The following is an 18218-nucleotide window of genomic DNA, read 5'->3' as shown; positions in this document are numbered from 1 at the left end:
CCGCAAATGCCTTCCAAACATGTTTGCCCTCAGAATACAGTATTCCTTTTTTTTTTTTTATTCCTTTTTACAGTTCTACAAGCAGAACATTGAATATTTAACAGGAACAAGAGTTAAAAGTTGAGGAATAAAAAAAGTGTTGTTGGTCACCAAGTCTCATCCTCACCTTTACATCGTTATATGCTCAGTAACGCAAAAGAATACTTTTTGAAGGTTGGAAAAGCCTAATTTAATGGCAGCATGTTGTTGAAGAAGTGGCAATAGCAGTGTCGTGTACAGTAAATGCAAGAGATTTGGAACTTTCATATAGAAGAATATATGGTCAGAGTACTCCACAGAAAAACTAAACCTTTTTTTTTTTCTCGGTTGGGACTGAGGTTGTGGAGGGAACTGTATTATGGAGGGTACATGCAGTTACGGTGACAATCAACAGACCAAAACAATGCAGATTTAGACTAATATAAGACTCTTTTCTCCTCTACCACATACTGTACTGATAGTTTGGATTTCGAAAGAGACTAGAGATGTACCGTCTCAATCCTCAACGATCAGCGGACGCCACAATAAATAAAAGAGAAACCAGATTATGCATACTCTAGTATTATACACATTATACAACTCTATGGAAAAAGCAGGAGGAGTCTGAGTTCCAGGAACTCACAGAATCTACCTTTTAAATTAAGAAGAACCTGCACTTCCTATTAGCTAGACAATCACAGTGGCCAGTCTGTTGTTCAACACAAATAACTAAATATGAACTGACAATGCAGGAACTGAGAGTTGAAAAATCACTGCAGTTCTACATAGTCGGGGCCAAATAGAGACAAACAGTTGTAACTCTAAGACGTAAGATTTTCCCAAAGAAAGCACACCAGATAAAGACAGTTTTCGAACATTAATTTAGCTTTAGATGGCAATATCTTAAATAAATAGATCCAGGCTGTGCAAAAGCATAAATAAATAAAAATAGAGGATATAAAACTTAAGAAAATAACAAAGATGGACTTGGGGAAAATGTTTTGATCCATTGCCCTAAAAAGACAGATGTTAACACAGTTTCTCTTTTAACATTTTGTGCATCACAGTCAAATGAGGGTGGCAGGTAGGATAGGCATGTGGCTGAGAGTATGAGCTAAGACCACACTTAAGTTTAAGGTCCTGTCTTAGTCGTCAGCGAGATGAACGATGTGTGGCTGTCCTCAGCAAAGGCAACGGGAGAACGAATGTTTTCACAGTCAGCACTATCGCTGACATTCAGAGGCCCACGGGCGCTAAACAAAAGCGTAAGTGTCGAGGCACGATAGGGTAGAGTAGAGCAGGCAATTAGGACTTGCTATAAAGGTAACAAGTGTAATAATGAATAAATGACTGGTGGTGGTGCATTCGGCCTCTCACAACCTACACGAGTACAGGCAAGAAAAATATCTTTGAGATGCTGCAAGGGCAAAGCGAGAGCAAATGCGACGTTTAGAGGGTTCACCTGTATCCGAATGCAAGAACTGTGTTTTCCATCATAATTTACTCATGTGTGCTTTTCCACTCCATCTTCATCGTGGCCACAAGCACACGTGAACCCTTATCAGATCCATTTAACTCATTCATTGGTTTTACAGCCAGTCATGATAACTAGCCTTGAATTGGCTATAAAAAGTAAGCAGTATAAGCAGTAGTGATATAAAAATCTTTAGAAAAAAAAAGAACAAAGAAAGGATAAAGATCCCCATGAACTACATCCCACATCATGGACACAACACAGCAATAGCAGGAGCGCACAGAAATAAAATGAACAAAACATGCCTGCATGTTAAATCAATCATACTGCAAAAAAAAACCCAAAAACATTTTAAGAGCTTGTCTCTAACTTGGCCAGTGAGTTGTGGACAAATAATTAGGAGGACATTTTGCCATGTGTGCGCAAGCAAATCAATATTCCTTCATTTAAGACAAAAGATACGCTGTTCGCTGGACATAAACGCAGAGTGCTCAGGTCACTTCAATGGTAATACAGTAGTTCTAACATTGCATTAGTGCACTTCTGCAGCCACAGATTAAATGGTTACAAAGGGAGACAACGCCATGTGTGTATGAGATGTATCATGACATTGCATAATGTCTACACTAGACAGGCAATCTCTGGATGGGAGATGTCCTGATAAGGACCAGCTTGCAGTCATAGAACTTCAGTCTTTTCCACAGCAACATACAGTATGAACTACAAAGTGTGTGTTACCTTCATAATATTAATAATAATAACAATATCGAAATGAAGAACTGATAGAAGAGCTGAGCAGTTTCTATTAGAACAAGGCTAAATCTTGCTTAATTACTGCAAGACTTGAAGTCAAGGCTAAAACCTACTACTTTCTTAAACAGAAACCTAAGTTCACATAGAAAAAAACAAACAAACCAATTTCTCCCCGACGACCCCAAAATAAATTACAGTAACAGCAACAATGATTATACTGTTAACCAAAAAGAAAAATACAACTTTAAGATTATGTACATGTACTTTATCTGTAAATACAACCGCTTCCTTTTTCCTAACAAAAAACCCCCCAAAACAAACATATTGATTTGGCAAGACGTCCTATGTTACAATGCGAAGGACATTTCGTCAGCAAAGATATGAACACAGACAACTCCTATGTTAGAAAATATATTGCTTCCTGTGCATTTAAGCTGAAGGTTACTTTGAGACACAACACAAATAGAGGAAACTTGCTTTTGTGGTCGGACAAACGGCAGGCAGTCAGACTGCAGTGTATTACAAATCACTGGGTTCACTTCACCAAGCCGTAGCGTTTCACTCCAACCGGGTTTGTTTACGTTGTAAACACTTTAACATACAGGTGTTGGCTTCCTGTGATACAGAAAAAAAGAAAAAGCCAGCACGACGGCGACAGCCACACGCTGACTTTCAGTTCCATCAAATGTCTGCACTTGTTTGAAAGAATGCGCTGAGATTATGTAAGACATACTTAGGATTTTCCTCAACTGGACATGAAGCAACGTTTGAGATGGAGAAACACATTTTGCAACATTTTTTCCTGCGATTGGTTAAAATAAAGACGTACAGAGAACAATGCCCAAAAGTTCGTGGAGATTCTGATTTGTTGGCGAACCAATTCCAGAAAAATCAACAATCCTGACTCGTTCTGTGCGATTTTGTTCATTCGAACTTCTCGAATTATGAACCACAACTGTGTAAAAGCTGCAAAGGTTCACCACTGAGACCAACAAAAACCAGGTGGTGGATGCATTACACTGGAGGTACATGGAATCATACTAATTATCAGGTAATGACAGATAGGAATGGCAAAGACCTCACATACTCTGTACTTAAGAGGCCCAGTGGCGCCCTCTTGTGTTCAAGCACAACAGGCATCACCGGAGACAAATCCTTCCCAGCTGCAAAAGCTGAGCGGAGTGCAGTCAGTCAAATAAAAAACACACGACAGGAGGCTCGCTCTGAGCCAGTGTCCGTCTCTTTGTTCACACAGCGGTGGTCAGAGTCAGCGTTAGCTCTATACTTCAGTGGAGAACAGGATGCTCTGTCGTTTACTGTCTGGAGTGGGAATCGTCTCCAGCTGGAGGAAATACAGCAACACCTGGACCTGTATTGAGAAAGTTTAAAAAATGAGCAAATTAAAAATATAAGTATCGTAATGAGCCAAGCACCTTTACAGAAAATACAAACAAAATGGCAGAGGGCAGAGATTGAAGATAAACTGTGTGGCTTACCTGTGCCATCACTTCCAGGGACCAGCTGTCCCCCATGCTGATAGGCTGTGTTGGGTTAGCGGGGATCTTGCTGTCCTTCTCAGCGGGCCTTAGTAAGGTCGGCCCGAACACCGTTGCCAAATTATGGAGAGACATCTTGTTGATACTCTCCTTCTCTGCCACCCTGAGGAGAGGAAGAGTTGAGTAGATTAGTAATAAAGATGCAGAACAAGAGCGATGTTAATGTGCAGGGATGGAGATGGACTGCTCTGAGCGCAAATATGAGCAAGTTGGAGATGCTACAGTAAGTGCGGCAGAAAAGTTCATAGGATAAAATGGGATAACTGTCCACAGACACTCCATCCAAATAATAATCACAAGCTCCTCCACCTCTGACATTCCTTGTCATTTTTTACATATTTTATTTCCTTAACCTTTATTTATACAGGTAGTCCCACTGAGACTTAATGTCTCATTTACAAGAGAGACCCAATAATTAATACCGATAAAAAGATTATGAGTTTGCCCAACAATCCTAATATTCTGTTTATCATTTAAGTTGGCTGTGGAGCGACGTCTGCTAAATATGGCCTCTGCAGTGTGAGGATTTCTCTGTTTTACCTTAATTACAAGAACATGTTGTGGTTCTAAATATGCAAACAGGCATGAAACTATCCGAAAACGTTCTCTTGGATATTGTAGTAACGGCCAATTTTTGGGGCTAAATGATTTATGATAACAAAACAATAACATTGTCAACCAATACTGAAAAAGCTTTGACTCTATAAAGACATTAAAAGTAAAAGTAATAAATCTCCAGTTCTATTCAGTGCACAGTCAGGCTGTTTGCAGTTGCAAGTGATTTATACCTAACAGTATAAAAGCTACATCAATACAGAAAATCACTGAGGTGAACACTGCATACTACCATAATGATGTTCACATAACACAATAAACTGTCTCAAGTTTAAAACAATATTAACATTTAGATGTTTTGGAGATAAATGTAAAGAAAATCCATCTGAAAACACACTCGTGAGTGATCGCCGCCTAATGCATCAACTATAAAAATTTACCTTCTTGAATTTGGTTTGTCTTTCTTTCTGTGCACATTGGTGTGTGCGGTCATGTCTACTTTCTGTGCATTTATTTTTGTGTTCAGTTGTTTATACCTCTTTAAGTGATCCAAAAGGAAAAGGAATGTGACCAGGTTGGGTTCGGGCAGTGACAGCAGCAAGTTCAGCATGCAGCTCTCTTTGGCAACACTATCAGACAGGGCTGCAGAGGAGGGAAGGGAAAGATACAGCTGCTTATACATTTCTTGTAAATAAAGCAGTTCAAACTGCGTATGTGTGGGAAAACCTCAAAGTCAGTATCTTACTGATGCCGCCTGCAAAATTGGGATAGAGCTCATCGGTAAAGAGCGGTTCCGGCAGCTCTCTGAAGTACAGCTTCAAGGTCCCAGCGATGGCATTGACATCCATCTCACTCATCATCACTGACACATCTTTGTTATCTGCAGGAGAGACGAGAGCAGCCTGAAACTGGAAGTTTGCCAATCATAACGCTAGGAAACACCTCAGAACAAACTGCCGTGCCTCCTAACTGTTAGCGTCGAATTAAAAGTGCAAAGTAGGATACCCAATTATTCGCTAATACATAAATTGATTCCCCTGTCAGTCTGGTTAATGATTTCAAATCATTAACCTCTTGATGTCTTCTTCATGATGTCTTTATAAAAGGGCCAAGTTGGTTTGGATGGCTTTTGTCCCTTAATAAATGATCATTTAAAAATGAAACATGTAAGATTGACAAATATGCAAAAATAAAACCCCCAAAACAAAAGAAGTCATCAGGTATACGGATGGCAGTGATACTTACTGGTGTCAAAGGCAGTCTTCAAGGCCTGAATGTCGGTGGCCACTCCTGACACTCTGTAGATGCCCACCTCCTCCATGCCCCTCCTTTCAATCTCCTCTAGGCACTGCCGGACAATGTAGGGCACCTTGGAGCGCTCTCGTCTGGATGAAAACAAAAAAGGAATCAAAAAGGAGGGTCTGAAATAACATTTGTTACAACTGTATATACAGTATGCTACGTCATCTGTCCAACTGACTTCAGCCATTCACTGGCCTATTCTCTAAAACATGACAGTCTGCCACAGTTTGGGATAAGACTGAGTAACCTGGCACAGGGAATAATACAGATGTGATTATTCTGATTACAGAATAATTACTGTGAGCAACTGTCCTAGCCCTAAAATGTCAGAGGAGAACACAAATAGTAATGACCTGGACATTTCGCAGTGCTGGTGGGCAAATAGTCACTCTTCATTTATTTACTCACTTGGTCACTGTGGAGATCTTAATTCCAAACACACCCATGGGTTTCTCCGAGGGCATCCTCTTCAGGCTAAACTCTCTGCTGGTGAACTTCATGGACAGTTTAATCTCAATCTGATGAGAAACAGAACTCAAAGTTAAAAAACAAATCAAACCATTACACAATCTGAATCGACCTGCTTCCCATTTCTCATTAATGCATACTACTATGATCTAAATGTAAAGCTACATTAGAGCTGCTAGTGAGTGTAATACAGGAGGAAAATCTTGTTTAAGTTTTGATATCTTTATTTTGTGTGATCCACTCACCCCATTCATGGGAATAACTGTTCTCTGCCAGTCTTTGCCTTGGAGAGTCTGAGGATCAAGCTGAGTTGAGGAAACATGATAAAGAAAAAAACATAAATGCTCACACTGAAGGATACTCATACTGAACATTGAGAAAGTTTCAAATAATGAAGCAACATAAATGCAAGTAATCAACGCAAGTCAAAAATTAAAAGCTCAGGCTTCAGTCTTCTGGATCTGTATGATCTCAGTGAGAGTGGACAGAAGCCCCACCCACCAGCTTTACAAATCTTCTGTTTGTGAATGGCAGCCAACCACTCAAAGGTTGTCTTAAAGGGTTAGAACAGGGTGGGAAAGTCCAGGCCTTGAGGGCCGGTGTCCTGCAGGTTTTAGATCTCACCCTGGGTCAACAGACCTGAATCAAATGATTAGTTCATTACCAGGCCTCTGGAGAACTTCACAACATGTTGAGGAGGAAATTTAGCCATTTAAATCAGGTGTGTTGGATCAAGGATACATCTAAATCCTGCAGGACACCAGCCCTCGAGGCCTGGAGTTTCCCCACCCTCGGGTTAGAAGTTAAAATGGCTCGATTTCAGACAGTGGATGAGCTGCACCGAAGCCCAGATAAAAATATTATTTGGAAATTTGAGACATGTGAAGATTCAGAGAGTACATTCAAACTAAAGACATGTTCCAGGATCCATTGTGCATGTTTGCTGGGGAAGAAGGTGACATACCCCCCCCCCCCCCCCAAAAAAAAAACAAGAAACAAACAAATACTCAATGGTAGATTTTTTTATATTTAGAAATTTTCCTCAGATTTTTTCTTATACAATGAAACTATGCAACATTTATTTTGTGATCCTCTGACTGGGCATGAGACAAAGCAGGTTGCTCATGTAAAATGCTGCTTATGCATTGATGGAACATTAACAAACTAATAATATGTCAGGTATAAGGACAGCTTACTGTGAAACTACTACTTTAATAAGCTGATAATATTCATGTACTTACCTAATATTAATTTTGCAGTGCATTTACATGAAACAATCCATATTATTAAACCTTTTAGATCTAACCGGATCAAAAAATGATCACTTTTTTACAATTGAAAGAATAACTTCAGTATTTCGTTTGGAGCCACTGCAGTTTTATAAATTATTGATGTTTATTTGCTTTATTATGATGATCTTAAAAAGTCAAGGCTATATTTAAATACTGTTGTCCTACTTACTGTGCTGCTGTGTTATGTCAGAAAAGCAGAGCATAAAGTTATAATTGCATCAACTGTCTTACTCTGCTGTAGCAGAATGTTTTGAAATGTGATTTGCAGACACACTACACCCTTCGCTATATATTTAGAAGCACGATAAACAAATGTAATTTATTCAGAGGTACTAACTACACTCAGATCAAAGAGCCATGCCATCCTGGGCAATAAAGGCTGAGTGGGAACAAACACAACTCACAAAACGCAACAAACACGCTCATACACAGTATACGCATGCTGGGTGTGTTTACCTAGTATAAGCCCCATCTGGTTGGCTGCAAAGCTGGATCAAGTTTCTCACAACCGAATCAAACTGAAGAGATTGGAGTGCTCTTTGGTTTGAGCCATTTATCTATAAAGAATTACATTCCACTAAAAAACAGCAAAGCCATAAGAGCTGGCATCCTCGTCGGCCTAAAAGCTTTCAGACACAAACATGATGCTGTTGTCTCTGACTTTTAGTGGCTTTTTTTCCAATAATTCGACAATCTGGTCAAGTGATAAAAGCTGGAATTTAGCCAGCATTGCAACACGAGGGTAAACAATAGTTGTCACAGCTCATTCAGATGGAGACAGGACTTTACACAATCCATGAATGCAAGGTGTGGATGCGTACGTTTAAAAATTGAAAGTATGAAACAAGAGGGATGTTTATGGTGTAGAATCAAAGGGAAAGGACTAATGATGCAGTAAAAATGGGGGGATTCAGGCTGATGATGTGACAAACTGACACCAAACTTTAGAACTTTAGTGGGCTGAGTGATTTTTACATTCTGGTTTTTTTTCTACTCTCCTTGAGCACTAAAAACACTTTATACAGCTTGATTCATTCACCCATTCATACAAGCATTTTTTGGTACAAGTTCTTTTTTAATATTCATACACAATGACACTCCAATGGACACATCGTAGAGCAACTTGGGGTTCAGTACCTTGCCCAAAGATACTTGGGCAGCCAGGCATGGCACCATCGACCTTGCGGTTAATAGATGAGCTGCTCTACCTCCTGAGCTACAGTGACCCTTAAGTTTAGGAAAGATTATGGAAAAACAAGCAAACAAAAATGGACTGGTACTTATGTAGTGCTTTTCTACTCTAATTGAGCAAACCCAGTCACACAATCACACTCATGCTTTTTATAAGCCTCAGCACTTGGTCTAACATTCACACAATATTCACACTAACGCTCAGACGGATGCATCGGGGTTTAGTATCTTTCCCAAGAATACGTCAACTTGCAGACTGGAGAAGCCATGGATTGAGTCACCGATCTTCCCTTATAGCATACGTGAAATTATCATAGAAAAAGAAAACTTCATTTTTTTTTACTTTGATTCTAAGATAAAGAACAAACATGCAGGAAAAACTGCACTAGCTAGAATACACACCAAGGACCTGCTCAAGTATACATCCATGTTATATGTACTCTTATTACCCATCTATCAGGTCAATCCTTAAGCACCCATGTTTTGCCTCTTATTTTGCCTCTTATGCTAGATACCAGCCAGTCTGAAAACTAAACAGTCATTTTTTTAATCTCAGCATGCACCTGACTGATCAAACACTCAAAAAAGCTGCAGAGTAAAATGTAGATTCAATAAGCCACCGTGACTTTTGCTGAACACAGCAGCAACGTTGCCTTGGATTTGTGAAAATCCTGCTGAGTAACCTTCCAACAGCTCTATGAGTTTTTTCCTTTTAAAATGACATCATCTGTCAAAATAGGATCGTGTCTGAGGCTTAGAGGAGCCACTAGGTGGAGTATGTGACTGTAAGTCACAGTTTGGAAACTTATCCTAGTGTAGATAGCTTTTTCCAACCAGCATGGATGCAGAATTCTCAGAATAAATACAGCTGTCCTCTGTAATGCGTGTGTGTGCATACAGCATGAAACAACATGTACGCAATGTTGCACCAGTGTATTTGTAACAATCATTTAAAAGGTTACAGCTATTATTTTGTGGGGTTTTTTTTTACTCCAGAGCAAATGAGCTGCTATATACATGAAGGTTAGTGTGTGTGAGTGTTTGTGGTAAACAGAGCAAAAAAAGCTTACAGCAATGTCCAATCATGCTCGTGCACACACAGACGCACACTGAAGCTGATGAAGGAGTAGAAAAAGGGATTGTTTTTGGTAGCAATGGATGAAAGAAGCAACTCCTGTTTTTCACGTTTTTTATCTTTGCCTTTGTCTCTGTTAATCTTCTAGGTGACACTTTGCAGTATCCGGTGGGGTGGGGTTGCCTTTGTGATTAAATTCCTGACTACCTAAATCTGCCATCAAACTATGGTCAGTCAGATGGGTTCAGGATAATGGCAATTTTATGGGTCTGGCATTATTATGGAGAGAATACTTTATGGTACTGATTTCATATTTACTTCCTCTGTGGAGGATGACTTTGCTGCTACTCAGTACCCATTCCTCAGGGTGGTGATAAATATTTGAAACAGCTAAGCCTGGCAGGAAGCAGTGAGCACGTACAGCTTTATACAGCTTTTATTAAACCGCTACAAAGTCACTCCACTTTTTCTTTTTTTTTAAATTACAGTCACCTGCAAGTGCAGACAACTTCACTGAAACCCATCTTCATTTAGCCAGCCTCTACCTATCCATCACATATTCCTCTAACAAGCTTCACTGATCATATGGTATGCGGCACCTATTGTGGCATAAATGCTTATCAGCAATGAGTCATGGTGGTCACGGCTGAGAAAAGGGTGACGTCATGTCATACCGGGATCTGTCCTTTCCCCATGATGCGGTCTGTACCGTCTCCATCCTCTTTGTTCTGCTTGGTCTTGTTGTAGCTCTTTTCGTAGCAGAGCAGCCTCAGGGTCTGAGAGCCCTCCAGCTCGATTTCAAACTCCTTCAGCGAACAAAGAGAGACAGAAAAAAAGCTATTGAGGAAAGAATAAATAAAAGCAAAGGGCGGGAAATATTTGAATACAGTGATGTCTGCAGATAAAGATCATGCAAAAGAGCCATGATAACTTCAGAGACATCACCATGGCATTGCATTTCAATACGACCAACGACAAAACGCAGCTGACCATCACTTCCTGTAATTATGTAAGAGAACGTACTGCATATGTTTTGCACATATTTTTTGAGGCCCACACTACGTTGGTTCACTTCGCTTTTGACCAGATGTGAGTCATCACCAGCAGCTCTTCATTAGTTAATATTATTTCCACTTTGCTGGGCAAAATCCTCAAAGAGTCATTGGGTCCACTATGGAACACACCCTGTCACACATGAACTGATCCTGTGATTATGTCTCACAGCTTTTCTTGCTTCACCCAGCTATGCCATTAATGCATTCTTGTTTGTGCACGTGTGCTTGCTTCCATGCATATATGGAGTATGTATATGTGTGTTTTGTATATTCTTGCTGAAGCTCTGGATGCTTTGGATTTGTTTAGACATCTTTTAACTGCTCGGAGATGGATGCCTAAATGATTAAAAGACCAGATGTCAGCTACATGAACTATGCTAAGACGGAAATGTGTGCAGGTATGTGTTCCTGAGTTGCACTGATATGATGGAGAGGATGGAGAGATTTGTCCAACTGAGGATTCAATGCAGGCACCAGCTGGTACATGTGGGTGAGCAATCTCTTTATAATGTCACAGAAACAACTACATGTCTACTTCATCAAATCCAGCTTTGAAGGTATGTGTATGTTGAATTGCACACTCTTTATCTCTTACCTCATTCCATTTGGGTTCACTGGTGTATCGATACACTCTCGTCTTGGCTTTATTTGAAAAGAACCCAAAGGAGTCCACCTCCAATGTGCAGTAGAGATCTGGCAGGGAGGAAACAATTTAATACAATTTACATTTATATGGCAAATCACGTCATCTTTGTGAATGTATTACATTAGTAAAAGAATGGGCTGAATGTTTGATGCTAGCCTAGGAAAATAAATCAAATCAAATGTCTACGAATTTCAGCCCGTGGATCCAATTACACACTCACGATTGAAAGTTTAACCAAAAATAACACTGTTTCCGCTGCTTATGAACAAATTAAAATTGAATTGAACTGAAAGGTTGCGTGGGTGAAGGTCAGTGACTCACTTAAGCTCTGTTTGAGGCCGGAGGCAGAGTGGATGATTACATTCAGGAACCCGTAGAGACCGGAGGATTCATCCTCTGGAAAAACGGTCAGTGAGCAGACAGTAATAAAAAGTTAGGAGGCACTAGAAAAGCATGCCGATCTCTGCATGTTTTGGAACAGAGTAAGAAAAGGAAGGAAGAGGTTTAACAGATGTGCTCTGTATTAAACATCTGGGTTTAAAACCAATCCTCAATTTACCCACAATTATTAATGATTACTTCATTCCTGGGGACATTATGGGAAAGCTCAAGGTTTCCAATAAAAGCACAGACAAACCAAGGCTGTAAATAAAACTGCCTCATAAGCACTGATGAATATCTTTAACTTAAAAGAAGTCGGAAAAAAACACAGAATTATGTTGGACAAAATAAAAACAGTCACTCTACCTTCTTTGTTAATACTAAGTGGAATGTGGTGGACAGTTTGTAGTTTTATACAAGAGCTGGTCAACATCTGCAGCTCCATGGACGTCAGGGAAACTGTTTTAAAACCTTGAGGGGAGACAGTATATTTCAATTTTAAATCACATCGTACTTTAAAAAACCACCACGTGCCGTACAGATATGCAAAAAAATATTGGTTTCTTAGCCTCAATCGATTGGTAGTATTTACATAGACATGCCCAAATCTTAGTATCTTGCACTTCAAATGACTGAGCCGGTCCAGCCTGACTGACACTTACACTTCTTCTGCTGCTCCTTGATTATCTCCTTCCACTCTGCACGTTCATAGTCGGATGAAATCAGGAAACTGTAGCTCTGAAAAATAAACACATGAGAGGCGTTTGAGAAAAATCAGATGGTCACAAAATAACAGGAAGACCAACACGATAGCTCAATGCACGTTCATGTTCATCCTTTAAGTTTCTCGAACTGTTCAGGAGGAAGGGAAAAATATTTTTAGTGAATGATATCCCCTCAGTTCACATTTTTGAGGGGATATCAGTAGAGAGTGCTGTTTAAGATTTCAGCCCAGATTTTGCCCAGCAACAAAGGCTTCAAACCATTTTCATATTAAAAACCACTCAGTGACCCCGTATGGTCACTTCCTGAATATCTGGTTTGATCACTTGCATGCGTTTCCACATGAGATAAATGTGACCACTTATCTGCATTTTGTAGTGACCTTATAATATAAATCTGAACCACCAAACTGCTACACCATAGCATAACAAAGCCAGCCCCCCTCCTGTCACAGCAGTGACCAAGTCTCACGGTTACTGTTTAATGCATTCACTGTCTATATGTCTATATTCTCTTTATGCCTGTTGTCATGTACTGACGTTGAGCCAGCATAATTGTACAAGGTGTCATGCAGAAATTGATACACACTCATAAAAAGAAAGTATGCAGTTACAACAGAAGTTAGCAACCCAAAAATTAATAAAAAATAATTTTAAAAACAACCATTAAAATGGGGAGAAGGAGCAGTGAGGGGAAGCTGATGGGAAAGAGCTGTTGATAAAATAAAAGCAGAGGTAGTTTAGGATAGAAAGCATCATTACCTTTCCATTCTTGTTGTAGAATCTGAGGGGTATGCTTGGGGATGTTAACAGGAGCAAAGACTCCTGTTCAGACAGCTTCTTCCGGAGGCGATCAATGACTTTTGAACCCTTGTTTGCTCTCTGGTGGTGAAAATATTTGACTTTATTTGGAAGAGCGTCCAAAACTATTCAACTGTGAGAAAAATAGTAACTGCTACATTTGGACTGCTTCAAATACAAAAAAAACCAAAAAAGAAATAATCTTGTTTAAGTTTCCAAACAGATATCGGTGAAACTACTGCACATGTCCAACTCCAAGAAGCATCTACTTCTGAATATCTGCATGCAGAAATCTGGATTAGAGCACATCTACGATACCTTCTCTCTCTGAATCTCGCTGCGGAGGTGTGAGATCTTGACCTTCATGGCGTCCAGCTCTTCATCGGGGACTTGAGGGATGGTAAGTGGCTCAGCCTCCTCGGGGCCCTGGAAGGTCATTTCGCTCAGGGGGATGTACCACTTACAGTCGTACTGCTGGTTTTTACTGCAGCAGGAGAAGGACAGGAAATTAAAAGGAGAGTGTTGGTTAAAGGAAAGTAAAAAAAGGGGTACATGAAAGACGATGAGCCAGGGATAAATGAAGAAAAGTACTTATTATCTGTAAAAAAAAATTATATATATCAAGAGGGTCTTTTGGGAAAATATTTCAAATAATAGAGATTATTACATCTGTGTCAATAACTCTGGTTGTTGTTGTGAAGCTTAGGTCCTGTTCTAACATAGATGTTAACTGTCATTACTAATTTTAGACTTGTTTGTCAGCATTGCTGCTAATCTGCTGGATGCATGTCAGTGTATCTCATCCCTGAGACTGAGAAAAATAAGCAGATTCTTCTTACCCTCCAATCTGTTTCTTCAGCTTGGCGCAGAGCAGCAGATCGGTGAAGAGGAAGACGTGCCGAAGCTTCCTGGCTCCCTCCACCAGCTCCACCATGAAACTGTCCTTCAGCAGCTGGCGGTTCTATGGCAACAAAAGACAACACTCAGGGGGTCAGTAGAAAAGACAACACTTTTATGTTGATAACTAAACAGCTCACAAACAAACAAACAAAAAGAAAAAACAGAGTCACTTGGAGAAACGTGCATCCAAACTGAATTGCTGGCAGTCTGGATAATGGGGAATGGAGGCGGCGGCATTTTAGGGAGCTCAGACCATTTTAAGAGTCACAGTAATAAATGTGTGAAATTCTCTGGAAAGGTCACAATCAGTTTGCAGAACCTTTTATTAGGTGCCGCATCTAAAAGCATTATCGCTCCTTCCATTCTCCCAAATTCCTACTTCTCTTCCACAAGTGTGTGAAAGAGGACACTAGAAGGAAAGGACGGTGAAGGAGGGAAGGGAGAGAGGAGTTTAGCTTTACAGCATCAAAAATGACAAAAACCTCATTAGCTCATTGTGTGCAATCATTACTTTCCCCATCGCCCAAAAGACATTAAAAAAAATTATTTTCAAATGCTTGATCTGGCATCATCATCATCACGAACCATGGGATCACACAGGAAAGGATGAGTAAGGGAGGAAACGAGAGGAGGAAGAGTGATGTTTGTGACATCAGTGACCAGAGCTCTGATCACTGATGTCAGACTATATAATGAGATGTGTAATATCATCATTTGCCAAAAGAGGGCAGTGATGCCCTTTGCTAAGAAGGAGACGCGAGACTGGGCATTAAAACAAAAACAGAGAGCAAATGAAGCTCAAACCACAGCTCAGAAGGAAACAATCTGCTTTTAAATGGTCATAACCTTTGTTTTACTTGTGGTTAGAGATTAGATCCAAGTGGTTCACTGTAAAAAGGAGATACAATTTGGAAAAAGACAACAAAATCCCTTTCACTCATTTGTGACACCACTTTTATTCTTCTGATTGACTGTACACGTGATCATTTCTACTGAATTGCTTTAAATACTTTTTTTTAAATCTGTTCAAATTTAACTAGTAAAGTTTCAATTTTTCACACGCTTTATTGGATTGTATGGGTTTCCTTTGGCTAATTACCAGAAAAACTGTCCAACCAAAGAATGAGGCTTTAATGCTCCTTTTACATCTTCCACTGCAACCAAACCATATTTTTCTTCATGTAATGACCGCAGACCCCAATTTCACACCAGCACTTGACTTCCCAAATCCTGTCAGTCTAACAGGAAAACCCTGAAACATGACATCACACTTTCCAGAACCAACGACATGCCTCGTCTTCATCTTTGTGCAGTTTTTCTTCTTTCCCCTCTCCATCACAAATACACAGTTACTGTCACCGTCTGAAAACACTGAAGTGGACATGACGTTAATGAAAGAGAAGTTTATGTGCTTACAAATTCTCACTGGGCATCTGCTAACAAGGAGGAGAATCATGCTGTGTCACTCAGTGTTTAAGCCCGAGAGAATCAAAGGAGGATGACCAAGACAGAGAGGGAAAGAGATAATGGGGCATGATTTTAAAAGAAAAGTGTCAGTGATGGGGTGGGGGGGTGAGGGGGGGCCTCTCTGACCCAATAAAACGGAAAGGTCTGAGAGAGGGAGAGAGGAAGGAAAGGAGAGAAGAAGACAGAGAGGGACGTAGTAGCTCTCGACAGAACAGATGTCATGCAGCAGTTTCTAGCTGTAGATAGACGGCGAACCATGTGACATATCACCACAGCAGCTCCACTGCAGTGATCTGTTGTCGAGGCACGCACTCGCTGCCTATCCCACAGCACATTACGATCACATTCTGATCCCTGAAATAACAATCTAATAGAAAACTAATTCCCACTGAAGGATATAATTATTCATCACGAGCTACACAATCAAGGTTGTGATCACGGCCAAGTGCTGTGATAGATAGCTTCCGGATGAACTGCTTACTGTCTGTCTGACAGCCATCTCTACTGGAAACTGTCATCTACATCTGTCAGTTCAACCACAACAAGAGGATAACAAGAGGATCCCTAAAAAAACAAAGAAAAACTCATTATGCCTTCTTCTCTTCTGTCCAGGTCTATTTGCCTAATCAGGATTATACTGTCCCAGCCACTGTTGAGCAGTGTACACACACATCTCTCAGTCTCCACGTGTTTGCATGGGGATTCAGATGTTCTGTGAAGTTGCTCCACATGTAACATTACCCCTGAAGGATACTTCCTATCTAGAAAACAAACAACCAATCAAAAAGCTCTGTCTATGTCATACATGTGCCAGCTTACATGCTGTCAAGTCAGTTTATTTTTTAGAGTGTTGCGCAGCAGTTTGAAGATTTGACACATCAGAGGGAACCGGCGCTAAAAAATGTGAATCTGTACTGTAAGCATGCATATTAACAGCACGAGCACAGCATAGCATTATCTGGTCTTTACATGATCGTTAAAGCTGACGCTTCAAACACCATGTAGCCAACGGTTATGGGACAAAAGATATGTAGATGTGGCCTCTTTCTGCTACTAAAAAAACAACAATAAAATATCTAAAAAGTCATGAAAAAAAGGCTTAATTTAGATTCTCGCACTGAATATTTGTAGAGCTGTTCGCGACTGCTTCGATGTAATGTGTAGCTACATTTCTAGGAGGTGCACATTAGTTTATGATGTATATTAAAGCGCAGGGTTTCAGACCGGTTTGTGGTAGCCGTGTATCTATTACGTAGATTTAATGCAGATGCATAAATGCACTATTTCACAGCCACCATGCGGATGCAGGCAGAAACGAGAATATGGGAAGACGAGCTCATTCGTTTTATCGAGCTTCTTTGCTCTGCAACTAGGAAAGAAAAAAAAAAGAAATCTTTAACAAACCAGCTGTCTGCGCACATCAGATGACATTTTCACAGCATGAATCTTCGGAAAAAAAACGCGTCTCTCTTTTTTCCTTGTAAAAACTGAGCAGAACATCAGCAGCGTAAGTGTGGAAAGAGAGCGACATCGGGCGGAGCACGCCGACGCAGAGGACGCCGATTAAATATTGACCATCTCCTGGAGGTGCCTCGCTGACAGCGCGCAAGCACTGGCGTGAGTTTACAAAAGGTCTGTGTTTATATTTAGAGTAAATGCTTAGAGGGCCACACTGCGTCTGTGTGTGCATGTGTGTGTGTGGTTTTTTATCTTGTACAAAAAATTCGGGACACGTTTGTTTATTAACAGGGAGAAGCTGAAGGGTCTAGATGACTGTGTACATTTAGCTCCACTCACATCAGGAGCATTTTTTTCCCCCAAAGGAAAACAGAGCCGAGTGAGCGACATCGTTTGCATTTTAATTAAGCAGTTTGTGTTTGTGTCGCCCCCCACTCATGTGGCCAGGCCAGGACCTCTGGGGGGCACCTGTTTTGCTATGCTCCTGCATGCCTCCAGTGACTAAAAACACAGACTGGTCACAAGCAGATTTCAGGTCAGATCATAATTGAGCACTCTGACCTGTTTCCTTTTGTTCTCGCGTCCTCTCATTATGGCATAACAGCAGAAGAAAGGAAAAACATTACGACTGCTGAACTGAAATAAACTTAAATGTAAACCACTCACATCAACACTGTGACATGTATGTACAGACTGGAGTCTGTAAATTCAACAAGGAACTGAAAAAAATCAAATCAAGTCTGTCGCATGCTCCATCCATAGCGAGGCACAATATAATGAGCCTCATTGATTTCCATGTGCTGCTTTCATGAATCCATGATAAAAATTTCATGATTGTGGTATGGCGGCGTGGAGATGGAAATGGGCGCCTGGAGGGACAGATGGGCAGGTGTGTATGTATGTTCAAAAGCAAACAAGACCAGGAGAATGAGAAAGCATGTGAAGCTGTGTGTGTGCGTGTGAGGAAAGGGTGCGGTAATGACCTCCCGGTGAGTGAGGGAGGAGCCTTTTTGCTCGCTCCCTCCCACTCTCAATTTATGAATAATTAACTTGGAATCTGCCAGTCAGAGCGGACTGGTTGCTCATTACAAGGCATTATGTACG

General features: G+C 40.5%; 1 protein-coding gene across 1 annotated transcript in view; it reads right to left on the bottom strand.

The window, feature by feature from the left end:
- Positions 1-57: 57 nt before the first annotated feature.
- The window catches only part of bcr (BCR activator of RhoGEF and GTPase), an 88276-nt gene continuing 70115 nt past the window's right edge, over positions 58-18218 (bottom strand). Inside the window, exons 9-23 of the mRNA XM_040000664.1 lie at positions 14129-14250; positions 13608-13773; positions 13251-13370; positions 12429-12504; positions 12133-12237; positions 11707-11781; positions 11335-11432; positions 10359-10490; positions 6372-6431; positions 6067-6176; positions 5602-5741; positions 5102-5236; positions 4893-4998; positions 3742-3904; positions 58-3614 (exon numbers count right to left, since the gene is read on the bottom strand). Coding sequence (XP_039856598.1) covers positions 3525-3614; positions 3742-3904; positions 4893-4998; positions 5102-5236; positions 5602-5741; positions 6067-6176; positions 6372-6431; positions 10359-10490; positions 11335-11432; positions 11707-11781; positions 12133-12237; positions 12429-12504; positions 13251-13370; positions 13608-13773; positions 14129-14250 — 1698 coding nt within the window. The 3' untranslated portion in view covers positions 58-3524. The remainder of the gene's footprint in view (positions 3615-3741; positions 3905-4892; positions 4999-5101; positions 5237-5601; positions 5742-6066; positions 6177-6371; positions 6432-10358; positions 10491-11334; positions 11433-11706; positions 11782-12132; positions 12238-12428; positions 12505-13250; positions 13371-13607; positions 13774-14128; positions 14251-18218) is intronic.

The sequence above is a fragment of the Simochromis diagramma genome, unplaced genomic scaffold, assembly GCF_900408965.1.
Source record: "Simochromis diagramma unplaced genomic scaffold, fSimDia1.1 OVJJ01000596.1, whole genome shotgun sequence".
In the NCBI taxonomy this organism is placed as follows: Eukaryota; Metazoa; Chordata; class Actinopteri; order Cichliformes; family Cichlidae; genus Simochromis; species Simochromis diagramma.
The sequence above is the reverse complement of the archived record's forward strand: the minus strand, read 5'-3'. Positions and strand labels throughout refer to the sequence as shown.